The sequence below is a fragment of the Lissotriton helveticus genome, chromosome 6, assembly GCF_964261635.1.
Source record: "Lissotriton helveticus chromosome 6, aLisHel1.1, whole genome shotgun sequence".
NCBI classification, from domain to species: Eukaryota; Metazoa; Chordata; class Amphibia; order Caudata; family Salamandridae; genus Lissotriton; species Lissotriton helveticus.
Window position 1 is genome coordinate 651,977,601 of NC_136067.1, and position 13,877 is coordinate 651,991,477.

General features: G+C 44.1%; 1 protein-coding gene across 1 annotated transcript; it reads right to left on the reverse strand.

Annotated features, from left to right (window-relative positions):
* Positions 1–1,361: 1,361 nt before the first annotated feature.
* Positions 1,362–12,153, reverse strand: LOC144762436 (uncharacterized). Its single transcript, XM_078647617.1, has 4 exons — positions 12,132–12,153; positions 3,991–4,080; positions 3,370–3,504; positions 1,362–1,742 (listed from the first exon to the last, which is right to left on the reverse strand). Exons 1-4 carry the CDS (start codon positions 12,151–12,153, stop codon positions 1,663–1,665), a joined length of 327 nt encoding a protein of 108 aa, XP_078503743.1. The 3' UTR covers positions 1,362–1,662.
* Between the last annotated feature and the right edge of the window lie 1,724 nt (positions 12,154–13,877).

Genomic DNA, 13,877 nt, shown 5'->3' on the forward strand with positions numbered 1-13,877 from the left:
GTAATGTTATTGCTGTGAACTTCTATGAGTGTGACTCTGTGCATTTGTTTGCTCTTTGCTTCAATTCATCCCTCCAGCCATTGTATACTTTTTTCTTTGCTATTTTTTAAACTAATTTAATGTACTAAGTGGTTCTTCTCTCTGAGGGCAGATAGGCAAGTGAAATTGCATAATTACTGCAGCCCTGTACTGTCACATTGTTTCTTCATAGTACATTGTAGAAAGTACTACTTACTTTTCAGTAACCTATCCATTTAGCAAACAACTTTATGCATGCAGTAGTGCATGCACTTCCTTTATGTCCCTTAAAAGATTTATGGATAGCTTCGTATCCAAAGATTTGTTTATCTTCATTTGTTGTTTGTCCATGCTGTGTTTTTTTTTCCTCTCTCCGCAAAACTTTCCCCACAAACCCCATTCCCATCCAAGTTTCAAACCCTAACCCTCTTCCCCCGGGCTGTGTGGTTTTCATTGAGGTGTGAGTAAATTACAACAATAATTCCACACACTTGCTGGGGAGGATAAGGTGCAAGCAACCTCCTCAAATCAATTTTAAGGCAGCTAGATGAATCCTAGGATATTTTAATTCTGGTTAAAAAAACAACAATGAGTATTTTAAAGTAAATTCTGAATTTCAGGCCCACCATCGATTGGATCCATAGTCAACATCAACCTCCTACATGTCAAAAAGACTTGTTGTTACGCTGCTGTGTCACTGTTCTTGTTGTAGCCATAATCATCCATGCAATTCTTTTTTCCCCATACTTATCTTCAGCATTGCTTAGGCTACTGTTCCTTCTAATACTCCTCTCAGGCCACTCAATGTCTCATTTTTTACTTTGTTTTTCATATGCTGCTACTGCTAGTGTGGTACCACTTCTACTAACACCACAACAACGGAATTTTGGTCTGGGTTGGCGTAATCGCCATTTGCCATGCAGCCAGCGCTGTGCCTAGCTCTATTCTCAAACACAGGTAAGATAAGCATTTTGGGGAGGTAGAATAAAGGTTAGGACTCGGAGGAGAGACTGACTGTAGTACTAGTAAAGTACTAGTAGGCCAATTGAATTCACTAACTCTGTTAGTGGCACTTTTGACATTTTTTGGACGTTTTAGATAGTTCATGCTGGTAAGTTTGAGGAAACCAAACGTGCCGTAACCCCCGCCCACCACCCCACAAAATAAGATCAACGCGTACACTATGTTGAAGTATGTAAAATGATATATTTTCCCTAACAAAAATAAACTAATCCCACCCCTCCCTAACCCAAACAATTGTCTATTTCAAATAGTCCACTAGTCCCAAATAGTCCCCAACTCCCAATTCCCACCCCCCCAACAGTCTTTAAAAAAGGGGCAAGGGACACAGTCACTTCTGGCGGTGTCTGGACAGGCGGTCCCGCCGCTCCTTGCGGAGGTCCCGGAGCTGTTTTTCAAGGTCGTCCACCTTTCGCTCCAGGTAGTCCACTCTTAGGCTTAGGCGGCGCATGTGTGCCTTCCAGGCTCTGGGGGGGCCAGCTGCTGGTGTTCTTGCAGCTGAGCGGCGGCGGGGGACTGTCCGAGCACGGCGCCGTGCTGGAGGCTGCTGGCTGGTGGACACAGGGCAGTGCTGGAGGAGGTTGTTGACGCGCCCTCCTCCTGTTCCCGAGCCTACAGCCGGCATTATTCCACCCGAATGGCCTCCAGCTTCCGGGCCCTGGCCCGGACAGCCATCTCCCTTCTGGTGAGCTTTTTGGGAGCATCTATATGAAGAAAGAAAGAAAAATAATGTAACCAATACTCTTTAACAATAACACAAAATAATTCAACAGAAGGTTGTCTCACAGTAACACTATCAATTTGCAAGCACAGTATAACATGTTGGCATGTATCTTTCTGCCGTCTTTGTAGGCCTGTAACAGTGGGAGTTTCAGGAATTCTACTACCAGGCAGCACTATGGACTCAATACATAGTCAGAGAGTCAGAGAGTACACGAGTATTCTTCTTTTTTTCTCTAGTTTTGTGAAAGAAATTACTTGTACATGAACTTGTGGTAGCCGGCATAATGCCAGCTCAGTCAGCTTGCACCCAAGAAAAAGAGACACAAGCCATGATGACGCAGACTTGGATGCATTACTTTAAGCAGTACATGCAGGTGGGGATAGGGAAGCTCTTACTTTTGTATAGGGGTGGCACTGGCCATACTCAGTTACATCAAGGGCTACTGCTCAATGTAATTTATATTTCGCACTGCCCTCCCCGGGCCATCAGTACTACAAAAGGAAAATTAAGATTATTCATTTCTGATCATGTATCCAGCCGATCACATGATCTCTTTGCTTATATGATGGATGACTTTAGGCGCTTTGTTGTGATAGATTGAGTGAACAACAGCAATAGTCCACCCATGATTAACACAGCAGAAAGAAAATTATGAACATAGGGAGTGAGTGTGGTAACCATAATTGCCGGAGGAAGGGACTTGACTTGATATAATTGTCAACTATACAATACATACACAATATATGCTGTGCTTGCAAAGTAAACTACTGTACTGTTACTTTAGGCAAGGGAGAGTTTCTGAACAATCACAACTTGTAGTATTTGGATTTCCTCTGCTTTGCTACTCTGGCACGGACATGCTGTTCGAACAAAGTAACACTCTTCATGCACTGAGCGTCTGCTCTACAGACACCTCTGCTATGTATGAGGAAGAAGAAACCATCCAGGCTTCCAAAGTAAACGTCCATCATTCTTCTTAATGTCTCAACTGTAACAACTTTACTTTTTCTCAACAACCAAATAACACCCTTTTCATTTTATTTGGTAAACCACCGTCTTGACTTGCATTTGAGTTTCACCCAAATGATATATTGCAATGCACACCACACATGAATTTTCTGATTGACCCACACAGGCAGTCATTTTTTCTTTCTCCTCCAACCATGCTTGCTTCAAGCAGCCATGCATCTGATTCCTTCCTATCAGCCACCTCTGCCTGCATTCAAAAACACGTATCATTCTTTAGTCATAAATGTTACGACTCGCTCGTCCTTCCATTGACCCTAAGTTCTTTCCCTTTTCGTTCATCACATCCCTCAAATTCATCTGATATGACTTGGCTTCACGATAAAAGTTTCCCAGCTGATTTGAAATCAAATAGAGGGGGCCATTGCTTACTCGAGAACTACCACCGCTAATGCTATTGCTAAGTCAAGGGTGACTGTCTTCTCCGTGATTGGCTAAAAAAAATTAGTTCTAAATCAGTAACTGTTCTTAACAGTACAGTGTACTTGTAGTAGTGTACTGTCTACTATACTGTACATCATACACTCCTTTGCGAGCCTACTCTAAAATGTCAATAAGTAAGGAGTATAATAATAACTTACCACCGTCCGCCGCTGCTGAGCCATACCCCTCAGCTCCTCTTGGTGGCGCCGCCGCATCCGTCGCTTGAGTGGACCCCTCCGCGCTGCTGGCCCCGGCACTGGTGGTGGCAAGTGCTGTATCTGATGTTGTGACGCCTAGAAAAAACATGTCATATTTTTAGATGCCATACACCACCCCCTACTTCGTCTCGTAATGGAAGAGAAAATGTTAAACAATTTTTAATTATTGGGGCTGAAAAGAAGTCACGGTTTTGGGGAGGGTGTTAACTTATATGCTTAGCCCTAATATGCAACTCTTTTTGGCACAACTGATGAATGCTTGCTCTTTAACGTGCAACATTTTTATAATTACCGACAGAACCAACTACTCCTCATCACCACCAGGAGGACTTGAAGTTCCAACAATGTGAGGGCTACCGAGTCCAGCACAGTTACTTCTGACTGAGGTATGTGGAAAGTAGCACAGAGAGTATTGGTAGAGAAGCAGGATAAGAAAGTAGAAACAGTCTACAAGAAGATCAAAGACTATTTTGTAAAAAATAGAATTAGGAAACAGTTTGGAATGAATAGGAGCTGTAAAAGTTAGGGAAGTATAATTATATTAACAACAGAACAACTTACTGGGGCCAGCAGAAGAGCCTGCAGAGGACCGTTCCTGCCCACTATGTTCCACCGGAGTCTGGGATGTTGCTGCCTTGCCCCTGGGAGGTGCTGATGATCATGAAATAAACACAAACATGGATGATTGTTTTTTGGAAATATTTGATTTCTTTGACCACAATATTAAATGATCTCAGGGAAACAAATTAGCAACAATTGCACTACATGTATTGACCTATCTGATCTGGTCAACTAGGAGGATACTAGTACAGTATTGCTGGATTCGCAGACCGTCTACTTGGAAAGTTATGTAAATCACTAACTAAACCAACAACAAAAAGGTTCTACAACGACTGGCAGCACTCAGCAGCACGCGACTTGACAGACACAGTCCGTCATCATGATTGCAGAGCACTAAAAAATGTCCTACTACTAATAACAAGTCATAATATACTCAACCTATCAATTCATCACTATCTCTTCTTCTTAGTGGCAGCAGGAGTACAAAGGAAGGACTACACTTGAGTCTCTAGTCTCTCTAGCATTACGCAGTTCTGTAAAGTACTACACTCATACATATCCAGGCCAAATGAGCACAAAGTTGCAAACAAGTAAGCATAGTAGCAACGCCACTGAGGAGGCGAGCCCCTGCAATCACAGTAGCTATTTAAACACTATTTTACCTGCAATGTAATCGAATAGGCAGCATTTTTGCTCTTCGGGAAAAACATATATTAGCAATATAACACAGAGCAGAAGAATACAAAGTAGTTATTAAATAGCTACTCACCAAGGCCAGTGATCTCCACACCTAGCAGGTGGTGCAGGTCCTGCTCCGGGTCGAGGGTGTCGGCCCACCGGTGCGTCGCTTGGTCATAGGTGCGCCGGACCCCCGACTCCCTCCGCATGGCCCGGCACACCTTATCCCACTGCTGGCGACGCTCCCGGAGGCCATACCCTTGACCGGGCCTGCCCCCAGCTGCCACGGTCTTAGGGAGGTGGCGCAGAACAAAAAATATAAGAGAGGCCACCTCCACCGCGGTAAAAATCTCCCTGGCCACTACATCCTCCCCCATCAATCGCCCGCATGGGAGCCGGGTACGGGGTGCGGGACCCTTCCCCTTGCTTTTCCTGGCTCCCTTTGCCATGGTTCTGGGCGAAAGAAGAAAAGAATAGGGGAAAAAAAGAAATAGAATAAAAGAGAGAGCTAAACAAAAAAAGTAGTTATTAAAGTAACAAAAAGTTGAAAAAAACACAAAATATAGATCTAGACAAATAGAGAGATAGATAATGAGCAAAAAAGAGCAAAAAAAAGTTCAAAGAAACAAAGGATTGCAAAGATTGAAAGAGGATAGAAAAACCATGCCCAGAACCATAGCAATGAATACAAAACAAGATGGCTGCGCCCATTGAGGACCGCGTGGGTAAGTTTGCGCGATATTTCCCCCACGAGCACGCAAAAACACACGGGAACTCGTAATAGCACGCCGCACACAATACGAGCTTGCCAATAGCGCCCGGAAACGGAAATACACAACGCGCACATGATGGCCGCGCCCATGTACGACCGCATGGATAACTTCGCGGTCGGTGCGCTGCAAGCGGCCCACGAATACGCAAAAAGCCCCGCGAACACGCAAAACAAATCCGCAAATTCGCACGAATTGGTGGATTATGCGGATCGCGAATTCAATTTCGCAAATTTCACCCATACTTAGTTGAAGTCTGATCTCCCTGAGACTTCAGCAGGAGGCAAGCTCTTTTCCAATCCCTTGGAGATCCTTCACAAGTTGAAAGCAATGTACACAAAGTTCCTTTCTCCTTCCTTTGGCAGTAAGGCAACCACTGCAGGCCAATCCCCCAAGCAGCACTTCAGCTTGTGAATAGTCTCTCCTCAGTTTCTTCAGGTTCCTCTCCTCAGTAAAGGTTTCTTCTTGTAGTCCAAAGTGATCTAATTTCATGGGATCAGGGTCCCAATATTTATACCCCAAAATCCTTTGTTCTCTGAGGGGAGAGGGGCCTTTGCCCAGTCCAAACCAGTTGTGAAGCACTCTGTTTACCAGACTTCTCCTTTCCTTTCACAGTGCAGGGCAGGCACATCAGACGCCCCACAGGAGTTGGAGCCAGCATTGTGGGAGGCAAGTACAGCCCTGGAGCACTTCGTTTACAGGACTCCTTCTCTTCTTTCAGTGTGCAGGGCAGAGACATCAGCCGCTCCTCAGGGGGTGGAGCCAGCATTGTGGAAGGCAGGCACAGCCCTATTTCAAGGTTCAGGTGCAACTCCTCCCACCTATCTAGATGCAGATCTCTCTATTGACCACAGGGTGACTCAACCTGTCTCTTGGAATCCCCCAGCCCTGTCACTCACAAAACCAGACAAAGAAATACACAACCTAGCAGAGGCAGGTTTGAATGGTTAGACAAGCAAATACCTACTTTCTAAAATTGGTCCAGGCATACTAAACTTGAAATTCTACCATGTTCTCTGAGACAGTTAGGATTATAAAATGTAATAACTCTAACAGCCCATTCTGGCCTATGGAGAACAGGTAGCCTTGCAATAGTGAAAAACGAAAATAGCTGTAATTCACTATTTGGACATGCCACACACACCAGGGCTTGTCCTACCTTATACTTACAATGCACCCTGCCCTTGGGCCTACCATAGGGGTGACTGATATGAAGAAGAGGGAAGGTTTAGGGACTGGCAAGTGGGTGCACTTGCCCAGTCAGCATGACAGTACCAGACTGCATGCAGGCTCTGCAATGGCAGACCTTAGACACATTTTACAAGGCTGCTTCTGTGGGTGGCACAACCAGTGCTGCAGGCCCACCAGCAGCATTTGGATTTACACGCCCTGGGCACACTCAGTGCACTAGACTAGGGCTGACAAGTAAACCAAATAGCCAAACATGGAACCACTGATAATTTACAATAGGGAACACTTGCACTGTGGCACTGGATAGCAGTGGCACAGTGTCCAAAGCATCTAACACGAGCAAAAACACATGAGGCAACAGCAAAAATGGAAGGGAGACCCACGCCAATGGTGCCAGGTCTAACAATGCTGCTGGCAGGAAGGAAAGTAAATTAAAAAGATGCAGTGCCGATTCTGCATACTTAACGAGCAGGGGGAGGAGGGACGGTTGGGGGTGATGAGGGCGGAGAAGGACATACAGGGAGCAGGGGGAAAAACAAGGCTCAACCTAAATAAGCCCGGGAGTGGTGCGTGTGTGTGCGCAAGGCCTGCTCATTTTCAAGCACTGCACTTGTGCTTGTGGCATGCTCCTGCTCACTACTGCAAGTTGGATCCTGCCACACACACGAGTGTGTGCTTAAAAATTAGCAGAGCGACAGCTAAAGGCCCTCTTGAGCAGCGCATGCGCGCTGCGTAGGCGAGGCCTATAAAAGACCCACACATCCAAGAGTTTCTCATCAATATGCATTTAGATGCCTTCACCCCTATCTGTTATCCTCTTCCTAAATTCATGAGTTTCCCATTGACTCTTGATATGGTCCTTGAAATGACAAGGACCATGTCATGAAAAAAACACAATGAACATGATTCCAGCTTACATTATGAAAGAAATAACATCAGGTTCTTTCTTCCCCATGTACTTCCAGTCCATGATTCCACTCCTCGTCTTATTGTGGAGTTGATCTATAATTTGGGCTTCCTGGCCTATTAGCTATGTTTTGCATAGTGATACCATACATTATAATCTTATTAAAGGTTTTTGTGAGGAGTTTTTTGCAGATTTGTTTCATATGTATATATAATTATCACACATATTTATTGGCAAAACTCTTCTCAGTGGCCTCCCAGGCTTCTAACTGACATCAGTCAAAGCCACTTTTACACGTGGTGGTTCAAGTAATCTATCACCAAAAAATGTTTAGCATATCTCCCTAACCTTCAAAGAACTGGAATGGCTTCTCCCCATTTATCCGAATCCACATGAAATTCTGAATGTATCCTCCATAAAGTCTTCTACTTGAGTAAACCTGATAAGCTTTCTTCTAAACCTATTGGGTTGGGTGGTGCCCCCACTACTAGAAACCCATATCAGCCAAGGTGTAAATCCAAAAGTCTCACAAAGAAAGCACTCCCCAGCAAACTTGCTTTCAATATGGACCAGTGATCTGTTGGAAATATATTTACATTCTAAGGGTTTCATTTGCTTTCATTTGTGTGAGGGGTTTCACTGAATTGCATATGTAGTTCTTTTAATAAGTTGTGATTGGTTTGAGTTAAAAACAAGAAAAATTGTTTGGAGGTATCTAAATTGTGCAGCAATTTGCATATTATGTAGTAAATCTCAAAATGCAAAAATTATGCAAAAACTACTACAAAATAGTCTATTTTCAGTGGTTCTGCTTGCAATGTAGAGCTGCACTTTCTTTCTGATTCTAAACACAATTCAAAAATAGTGCTAGGGGAAAGCGAACAGTGAATCAATTTTTCTTACCAATGTATGTTTCACATTCAGCTACATTGTGCTTTGCATACAGATGGGATATTAAATCCAGCAATCACTCCACATAAAAATAACAAGCAGTTAAACAGCATCAGAGAGAAGGATGGTGTAGACGGGAACACCAGCACCAAAATTAGAATCGCAAATGGGAGCATCAGTATGGGTTAAAAAACATGGCAATCTATATTTTTATGAAAAAAAACAAGGCAATGCACTAGATTCCTTGATATGTAAAAACACATTTTTACAACGCCACCTATTGGTCCAGTATCTTGGTCGATTAGTCATGGGGTTGTCAATACATACTGCACTTTGTAGTGAGAAAAAAGCTAGTAACTTAGATACCAAGAATACCACAAGTCCCCGTGAGGTACAGAGAAGCCGTTATTGCTTCTGTTGAGGTAAAAAATTCTGGGTAGGCATATCTGTACAACTGAAAAACTTAACAAGGCTAATATTAAGGAGGAAACTTATGGAGTCCACTTAATGTTAGAGAGATTTTTTAGGTCTCAGCTACAGACACCTTTTGCTGTCTGCTGCACAGACATATTGTTTCCAACATATATCAAGTGGGCTTTCAGTCAGCCCCTTGCTAATGATTTAATTGCTTTGTTGGCTAGCTTAGTTGTCTTCTCTTGATTTGCTGCCTTTCCTCCCCATTCTTCTATTTGTCCGATCCAGGATGTTAGAAATGGGGTCTCAAGTTGGCAGAGGTAGGTACCTTTGTCAAAAAAGGGACCCTTGCTTCTGGTCAGAGTAAGGGGAATACACTTCTAATATAACCCCAGCTCACCCCCTTGGTAGCTTGGCATGAGCAGACAGGCTTATCTCAGAGATAAGTGTGTAAATCATTTGTGAACACATACAGTAATACAGTGAAAACACTACAAATGGACACCACACCAGTTTAGAACAATACGTAATCTTTATCTAAACCAAAACAAGACCAAACGACAAAACTCCACAATACAGTAATAAAAATATGACTTTCAGATGGTAGAAATAGTTCAGTTCTAACCAAATTGCAGATGCGACACCTTTCACACAAAGTACCTGGGATGCGCCAGGCAGCCAAACAAAACGGGTCGCAGGGAAGGTGATGCGTCGGTTCTTTACACTCAGGGAAGTTGATGAATCGGTCCCTTGCTCAGGGGGAGGTGATGCGTCCGTACCTTACTGTTGTACATGGGGAGGTGATGTGTCGGTTCCTTATCGGAGAGGAGGTGATGTGTCGGTTTCTCACTGCGAGGGGAGGTGATGCATCAGTTTCTTACTGCGTGGGGATGTGATGCGTTGGTTTCTTACTGCGTCCCCCAACGATGTGACAAACTTGGCTCCTCAATGCGATGCGACGATCCGGGACGATGCGTGGATTCTTCCAGCTCCAAGCAGAGAAGAGTCTCTAGAGGTCCAAAACAACAGCAGGCACCTCTTTGCAGGTCAGAACTCCCTGCAAGGAAGTTCAGAGGAGCTGGTGGTGAAAACATTGAGTCCCTGAGACTTCAGAACAGGAGGCAAGCTCAGTTTCAAGCCCTTGGAGATCTTCTCAAGCAGGGGAATACAGCAAACAGAAAAGTTCTTTTCTCCTTTCCTTGGCAGCAAACAGCACAGAGGTGTTATTCCTCTTCAGCTTCTCCGGCTCTTCTCCTTGGCAAAGGTTCCTCTTGATTTCCCAGAAGTGATCTAAAAGTCTGGGGGCTGGGCCCCTCTTTTTATATCCCAAAATCCTTTGTTCTCTGAAGGCAGAGAGTGTCTGTACCCAGCCAAAACCAGTTCTGTGGGGCACTTTGTAAGTGCACAACAACCTCCATTGTCAGTGTGAGCCCTGGCTCCAGACACACCACAGGGGAGCGGAGCCATCATTGTGAAAGGCTCACACAGCCCTATTCAGGTGCAGGTGCTATTCCTCCTACCACTCCAAATGCAGACCAGGCCTATTCAGCCGAGCCCTGACTCATCAGGCTCTCAGGAGCCACTGCTCCTCCCCAGCCCCTGACACTCCAAAGCCAGACATGCAATACACAAACCTAGCAGAGGCATACTGGATGGCTAAGCAAGAAAATACGTACTTTCTAAAAGTTGCATTTTCAAACAGAATGTAAACATCACCCTCACTAAAAGATGCATTTCAACATTCAGAGTTCAGGCATATCAAACTTTATTTTTTCTACCTTGTTCCCAGAGGCAGATATGTTTATAAGCTATTATAAACAAATGCCCCATTCTACCCTATGGGAGCAGGTAGCCTTGCAATGGCGAAAAACGAAATTGGCAGTAATTCACTATCAGGACATGCCACCAGGGCATGTCCTCCCTTTCACATACAATACACCCTGCCCACAGGGGTACCTTGGGCCTACCTTAGGTGCGACTAACATGTAAGAAAAGGGAAGGTTAGGGACTGGCAAGTGGGTGCACTTGCCAAGTTGACATGGCAGTACCAGACTGCACACAGGCTCTGAAATGGCAGGCCAGAGTTACATTTTACAGGCTGATTCTGTGGGTGGCACAATCAGTGCTGCAGGCCACTAGCAGCATTTGATTTACAGGCCCTGGGCACACACTGTGCACGATACTAGGGTCTGACTAGTAAATCAAATATGCCAATCATGGAATCACCAATCCATAAACACAAATTACACAGAGAGCATATGCACTTTAACACTGATCAGTAGTGGCAAAGTTCCCAGAGTAATAAAACCAACAAAAACAGTTTAGAAACAATACAGGAGGAAGGCAAAACAATCTGGGATGACCCCGCATAAAGGACCAAGTCCAACACAGGAGTACTATGGTCTGACAGTGTTCTGTTTGGTTGACGTGCATTCTTCCTCTACTGACTTTGCCTGCATTCAAGGAAGTACTTTTTCATTTTTTTTATGCACTGCATGGGAGTGGCATTTTCCTTCTTTCTCTTCCCTGTTTGCTTCATCCCATTGCACTTCCCCTCTCTGTCAGTATTGATTTCCATCCTGCCCTACCCTGTTCGGCCATTGCTTCTCCTGCAATGCTTTTTTTTAAATTTGATATTTCCATCTTCTCCGTTGCCACCCTTGCTTTTGTCTTTCAGTGGCATAAATACCTCCCCCCATGGAAGTCCACTTTTCTATTGGTCCCCCGCCCCTCTCCTTTGAGTTTGTTTCTAATATTTATTTTTGTGGCGGGCCTGGAAGCTGCAATTTTCTGTCCGGCTTCTCCTTTCTTAAAATGTGCTTTCAGGTAAAAAAATGTCAATTTACTGCTTCTAGGTTGGAACTATGAATGTAAAAACAAAAATGGTTAAATAAGTTTTATTTGAAAGGAAACCCATTCCAAGATTTCCAGGCCTTTGTGCACATCCATTGTTAAGAATGCGTTTGCATGCGGTCCAAACCAATACTGGCAATGCCAAAAGCTTGGCTATTTAAAGCTTGTATTTTATACGTTTGTATATAGAGGAATCTAGAGCCTGAGCTGGGTGGCATTGTGCTTTACAGAGATACTGATCAGCAGTGAAGTGTGACACAGATAAAGAGGTTGAGTAGAATACACACAAGGGATATAAAAGCCAGGTGCAAAACACAGGCCCCTACAGCACAGGGGTCCCCAATCATTCAGGGGCTCGCCACCCCATCAGAGGGCCCAATTCCGCCCAGGACCAAAGAATATATGTGTGAAATAGAAGACTGAGGGGCCCTATTTACATTCTGCAGGAGGCGACGCCATTTTACGCTACACCACTGAGAAAATAATTTGTTTTAGGCGTACTTTTTCTAGTCTAAGAACGTGGCAGTACAAAACAAAAAGATTTACAATTAAACTAACAGCATACAAGTAAGTGATCAAGTGTGGTGATAAGAAAGAATGTGGCCATTTGGACTTAATTTGAACTTATTTAGAGAACTGGTAAGGTGATTGTGGGTTGGGCGAGAGTTCTAAATTTTAAGAGAGTTGTCAGCGAAAGAGCTTTTCTCTTATCTCGCACTTGGGGGCATTTCAGCAAGACAATTATCGCTGCTTTAGCGGCCGTTTTCGGCCGGAAAGCGGCGATAATTGTATGGCCGTATTAGCAAGGACACACTATCGCGTGAATCCTTGCCTCAACGCCCATTCCCTTAACGCCCAGCTTTGCATCTCTAATGAGATGCAAAGTGGGCGTTCCTCCCCAGAATAATGGGAGAAATGTCGCTAAGCGACATTTCTCCTATTATCAAGCCTCACGCTAACTGGCAGAGCGATAAGAAAAGTAGCGCTAACCTCGGTTACCGCTACTTTCCTTACTCCTGCTTTTCATCTGACTTAGCCATGATATCCAATGGAAGGTGGATATCATGGCTAAGTATGCCCTGTCCTATCACCAATGTAGCGCCAAACGTTATGCGATTATTGCTTGAATCCCAGCGATAATTGCACATTTGGCAGCTAACTCGGTTGTTTTTATCGCTCTGGAGATAAAACAAGCGAAAGCCGGCGATAATTATCCTAGCGCTAAGTGCGCTTAGCGATAATTATCAGCGGTTGTTGGTGATATGCCCCTTGGTTATTTCAAGAGAGATGATAGATTTGCTTCTTAATGAGAGTTCCTTTCAGAAATTATCTGCTTGGGTGACAGGTTGTCAAGGATGCCCACTTGTTGTGCCTTATACGTGAAACAGGCTTTATTGTTTGGACTGTGAGCATCAACGGGTAGCCAGTATAAGTAGGCTAAGAGTTGTAAGATGTAGTTACATTTTATAACTCCTAATATCTGCCACGCAGTAAACTGAAGTACAGCTCTGAGGGGTGCAAATTGGTTTGTGGAGCCTGTGAGTAGCATATTCCCATTTTCCATCCTCAAGACGACCATTGCTTGCACTATAGACTTTAATTCTTGTCTGGACAGAAGGTGACTGACATTTCTTATGACTCTGATCAGTGCAGGTTAGAAGAACTCACCCGTTACTTGAGGGAGAGGAATTCATATTGTTGCTTTGCTCTTCAGTTGCGAGGTCTTCTTCCAGAGATGTGGGAGGTCAGACTAAACCGGCTATCTTTACAGTTTATTCTCAAGCATATCTGAATGTTGACTGGGTATGGGTCGAACAGCATTCCATACTTATGCAGCTTACCAAATGCCTCGACATAAAGGTTGAAGATAATCAAAGCTCGGATCGAGCACGAGGTACTCTGACAGATGGGAGTTTGAAACGCTGGAATCTATTTAATGTGCAGAATCTAAACCACTGAAGAATGCCATGAGTTTATGTACGCGGGAGGAGTACAAAAAATACAAAAGATAAAGTAGGCACTTCAAAGAGATGGAAGCTATCATTGCCTATTCTGTGGGGGGCAGTTTCTACAAAAGGCGGGTCTATAACCTAATTGGAAAAAGGTCAAGGTGTTGATGATTGAAGATGCAGTTTTTGAGATGCCTGACAATGTATTTCTCAAGGTTTTTTTTGCATGTTTCT